Below are 4,976 nucleotides of genomic sequence, written 5' to 3'. Positions count from 1 at the left end.
CCTGCGAGGAGAGCGTGTTGCTGGACAAAAAAACTGCGAGATGGAGAAGGTTGGAGATGGAGATGCACCTGCTTGCTAAATTCTGGAAGACAAAAAAAGTGAAACTAACTGCATGGACACACATGCACGTACGTACGTAGCTGAACATTTCCATAGACTACGTGCACAGTATTGTTGGATGCATAACCCGCAGTAGTACCATGCATATCATATCGATCAACATATCTTGCCTCTTTTTTCATCACTACCATGAATAGCTACAAAAGCCACAGTACTACTCCCTCCGTTCCTAAATATAAGTATTTGTAGAGATTCCACTATGAACTACATACGAAGCAAAATGAGTGAATCTATACTCTAAAATGCATCTACATATATTCGTATGCAGTCTATAGTGAAATCTCTAGAAAGACTTATATTTAGAAACGGAGGGAGTATCAGGCAAGCAAAAAATTAAAGGTCCTGTATGGCATGTCATGGACATGTGCACGATGCAGTGGTAGAAAGCACGCATGATTCACACCCTTTAATTCGTTTCTTCCCTAACTGTCTGGCTACTAGTACAGCTCAATTTTACCACTACAGAAAGAAGAAGAAGAGCCCTTTTGATTGCCCTAAACATGAGACACATTTCCACTAGAAAACGCTTGCTTTTCATTGGAGATCGACCTAGGTACCCCTACCTATCTTTAGCTCCTCCTTTCCCCTGCTGTCCGACACCCACCTTTCAACAGCCAAAGATGGTATTGGGGCCATCCTAATGATAAATTAACTAAAGTAACTCTAGTTTCGAAATTGCTTCATGCACGATACGAACTGCACGATCTACAGACGACAGTTTCCTTCTCAACAGCGCTAAGGCAGCAGCTTTGAAAAAAATAATTGCCTGAAGCGTGCATGCTTGCTGCTGGTGCTGCCACGTTAGATCGTGCAGCCGTCGGGCACAAATGTGTCGTGTGTATAGCAACGCTGAATTCTTGCCGACGGCGATGGATCGATCAGGCTACAGTTGACGCCGACAGCTCTTCAGCTCCGGCGTTGGTGCGGCCGCCCTAGGGTGAAGTCAAGGTTCGGCGCGCTTGCGCTGGACGTCGTCTCTGACAGGCAGGAGTTCATGTCTGATAGGATTTCTAGGCTCTTGGACTGCATATGATCCTGCATCCACGTTAACAATTAATTTCCCATCTGTTTGAACTTTGACGCGTGCACACTATTTGTTGCTGTTTATGCTAACGGAAACAGGTTAATTAGCTGATTTACCTTGAAAGATTGCATGCTTTCGTTGTTGGAATCGCAAGGAAAGCCTGACCAATCCTCCTCCCTGCACATATATCCCGCACCAACAAGTGCAACTCAAGTTAGTACTACATTTCCCAGAAATATGACAAGAAAATGTGGGGACAAGTCAATACAAGTTGTTCTGCCAACAAACAACGCCTTTGTAAGGCCCCTCCCAATGCTCCACCTTATACAGGTGCTAAGGCTGCCATGTAAGCAAAAAGTATGATGTGGCAAGGTAATTAAGAGGAGAGAGATGAGTGTGGTGACCCCAGGAAGAAACAATGCCAAGCGCAAGAACCTAGGCAAAACACTTAAATTGGAAGGATCCCAATCATTAAATGGATGCTTAGCACCAACAAGTTAAGCACCTATGCATTGAGGGCTTTAGTTGCTAAAGTTTTTAATGTGCTTATCACCTCATGTAAGCACCAATGCATTGGAACTGGACTAACAGCATGCAGACATGGGTGCACAATGAGGTCATAATTGAAGCATTTATTTGTCTGGGACTAGGAGATCCATGGCAAAACCATTGCTTGTCTCCATGAGAGTAGCTACGGTACTTTATGATGATATTAACAAAAGGCGTTGGCCCCCTGTTCCATTAAATATGAAACCATCAGAGTTAGTACAGCATTCAGCATGCCGGGCGAGTAAAACGGACAGACCAAACGGCTGTTCCAAAACATTAGGCCGCAATGTACAAATCAGTACTCCCAATTCGTCCTGGATATCACATTTACTTGGAACGGATTTTAATGCAGGGTTTACAAAAACAGCCGGGATGAGCATGCGGGTAAAAGAGGCATTTTTTTACTGGCCAACCTAAAGTATAGCAAAGCCCTCCTAAGTCGAGAGCACATGACAGTGTGAGGTGACATCAATTGAAAGGCTAGCTCGCTTAATCCACGAATTTTACTTAAGCCAATTGTTACTAGTAGTAGTTTTTACATATGGAGCAGGCACATAATGTGAGAACTAGTTCTCCTGCTGATAGTGTTATAAGAACTACTACTACTAGGGATTACTACTACATAAAAATTATCAACACAGGCTCCTCAGACAATTAATTAAGCTATATATAATGTGATTGTGTGATGCCTACCTTGAGGAGCTATTCCACACGGCACCACCATGAGTGGCACCGGCGCCGATGCTCCTGTCATCGTCGTTTGCAGCTAACCTTCCATTCCGTGTGGCCGCTGCCACTGCCTCCGGCCTACCGCCGCCTCGCAGGTCAAGCAAGTTGTCGTCGCAGATCTCGCCAGCCGACCCGTTCTCGAAGCCATCAACCTGATCTGCTTAACATGGAACACACATCAAGAATGGAATAAAATGGAAGGCTGGAGCAGGTTTAAGTTGGCATCTATATATTCGAAAGGGAGCAAATAAAACCATTACTAGCATCAATCACACATTATGGACATGCATGTACTATTCACCTGACGAAGCTGCCGGCCTTTCGGTATTCTTCACAGTCCTGTACATCTGCAGCAACAAAGGAAAAGAAAAGATACTCATGTAATTTAGCATCTAACTTTATCATTATCTCGAAAAGTCTAACTTAGCATTTACTAGTTGAGCAGAGAGATCAAATCATGAAGAATCCACATAGTAGTAGTTGGCAAATCATACTAAGATTTGCAGCTGCGCAAAAGATCGATATATCATGGCTGCTGTGCTGCCTGCTGGCCTAGTCTAGCTAGCCGCAAGATTTGACATGACTGCTTAAGAGGGCTGGTAAAACCAATCAAGGAGGAGATGAAAGGAACCCACCTTCACATTCGCATTGTACAGTTGATCATGTATGTGATGTGCGTGCCTGCCAGCTAGAGCTAGTAGGTTAGGCCGGTTAGCTAGCTAGTGTGTCATGCCATATGCTATGGATGTGAAACCCCACGCCCACAGCATGGAGGACTTGACCTAGCTGTGCAAAGGAGGAGAAGTTTCCAAGATATTACAAGAGATGCAGAACAAGACAGGGGTGCCACTGTTGCTGCTTAACCACATCTGTCTCTCTCTCTCTCTGCCTTTATTTCTTCCTTTCACTTTGATCGGTTGCATGCATGTGGGCTGGTACAGCATTGAGCAGTGTATGGTAGTAACTAGCACTGCTACGGCAAAGCAGGCACAGGAGAGGAGAGAGACCCAGGAGAGATGCACAGATCCATGTCCATGCATCTGTTTCCATCTCTCATCTTAGTCTCACTCAAGGGGATTAGCAGTTCAACCAAACTTAGTGAACGAGCTACTAGTAGCTAACTAGTTAAAGGGGCTTTAATAAGTGTTTAATGCGTGAGTGGTAAGGTTTATGAACATGGGTTACCTGCAAGTGAGATTTCACATGAGCTAGGGTGAGATCCTTCACATCCATGAGTTCAAGAACTGACTTTGGCGTCGCCCCTGCAATTTTACATCGCCACAACAAGATTAGGCAAAAGCGACCTTTTTTCTTCCACAAGAAGTCGTTTGGCCAATGGCGATCGAGAGGGGTAGGCAAGGTACCGAGTACGTACTCTCGTGGCCGCCGAGAAGCTCCACGGCGTGGACAAAGCGGGAGTGGAGCGAGGACGTCCACCGCATGCGAGGCGCGCGTGCTGCGCGCTTCGGCGCCGGGAAGCCGACGAGGCGCGCACCACACCCACCGACGCCGCAGCGCCAAGCTCCGGCGACGTGGCACGGGTCGTAGTAACACGGCGCGGTGGCCGCGGCTGAGGGGCCGCCGTGCGGAGGCGGGGGCGGGGGCGGGAACGGCGTCGGGTAGAGCGGCACGCCCCGTATGGGCCGCAGCATGCCGCCGTCGGGGACGGGGTGGTGATGGTAATACAGGCCGCCGTGCCACGGCGCGGCGGCGTGGTGGGGCGGCAGAGGCATAGGCGGCATGGGAAACGGAAGCTGCAACGACGCAGCCATGGCCGGGTTCCCGCCGATGTTGCTATTACTCGAGGGGCCGAAGAACCTCCCCCCCATGGCCCGGTGGTGATCGTGGCCGTGTGCACTCGCGGGGAGACCGATCTGGAGGGATAGATCCGGCTGGGAAGGGAAGAGCTCCATTGCGCGCGCGCTCGCTCTCTCTCTCTCTCTCTCCTTCCCGAGCTTGTGTGTTGTGTGTCTTCTCTTCTGGGGAGCTCTCTCTCCTTTTCTCTCTAGTTTCCTTGTTTTTGCAAGGTGGTAGAAGGATAGACAGTCCACTTTGAAGGAGTGGAATAGAGAGAGAAAAAGACAGGCTCGGGGTAGAAATGTAAATAGTGGTTTTGGGGAATATGTGAGGAATAGTGCTTTGTCTGTTTGAGAGAGAGAGAGGCGGGGCAGCTGAAGCCTGCAGTAGTTATGGAGGGCAAAGTGAAGTTTCCCAGAAAGGGTGGGGTCTGTGTGATGAGTTAATGATGATGCATGGCATGGGATTCTCTCGGTTTGGGCAATTGACAAGAGATATATGAGTGTGAGGAAAGGTTCCAAGCGCCGGCGACGTGGCACGGGTCGCACTAACACGGCGCGGTGGCCGCCGTGCGGAGGCGGAAGTACCGTACAGCTGCGTGCGCCCCGTATGGGCCGCATCATGCCGTGCTGCCGTCGTGGACGGGGTGGTGATGTAGTACAGACCGCCGTGCCCCGGCGCGCCGGCGTGGTGGGGCGGCATGGGAACGGCAGATGCTACAACCACCAGTAGAAAATCTACCATTGTTCCGGAGCAT

General features: G+C 49.0%; 1 protein-coding gene across 1 annotated transcript; it reads right to left on the bottom strand.

Moving 5' to 3' along the window:
* Positions 1-787: 787 nt before the first annotated feature.
* LOC119335298 (probable transcription factor KAN2) lies at positions 788-4,551 on the bottom strand. The gene is made up of 6 exons (XM_037607437.1): positions 3,798-4,551; positions 3,608-3,684; positions 2,724-2,769; positions 2,387-2,579; positions 1,261-1,321; positions 788-1,155 (listed from the first exon to the last, which is right to left on the bottom strand). Exons 1-6 carry the CDS (start codon positions 4,333-4,335, stop codon positions 1,027-1,029), a joined length of 1,044 nt encoding a protein of 347 aa, XP_037463334.1. The 5' UTR covers positions 4,336-4,551; the 3' UTR covers positions 788-1,026.
* Positions 4,552-4,976: the final 425 nt, after the last annotated feature.

The sequence above is a fragment of the Triticum dicoccoides genome, chromosome 7B (genome assembly GCF_002162155.2).
Source record: "Triticum dicoccoides isolate Atlit2015 ecotype Zavitan chromosome 7B, WEW_v2.0, whole genome shotgun sequence".
In the NCBI taxonomy this organism is placed as follows: Eukaryota; Viridiplantae; Streptophyta; class Magnoliopsida; order Poales; family Poaceae; genus Triticum; species Triticum dicoccoides.
Note: the sequence above shows the minus strand (reverse complement) of the source record. Positions and strands in the feature narration are given on the sequence as shown.

Coding starts and splice junctions, on each gene's coding strand:
- LOC119335298 (XM_037607437.1), bottom strand. CDS start 4,335: ATGGAGCTCTTCCCTTCCCAGCCGGATCTATCCCTCCAGATCGGTCTC. Junction 2,770..3,607: donor ATGTGAAATCTCACTTGCAG/GTAACCCATGTT, acceptor TTGTTGCTGCAG/ATGTACAGGACTGTGAAGAA. Junction 2,580..2,723: donor AAGGCCGGCAGCTTCGTCAG/GTGAATAGTACA, acceptor CATGTTAAGCAG/ATCAGGTTGATGGCTTCGAG.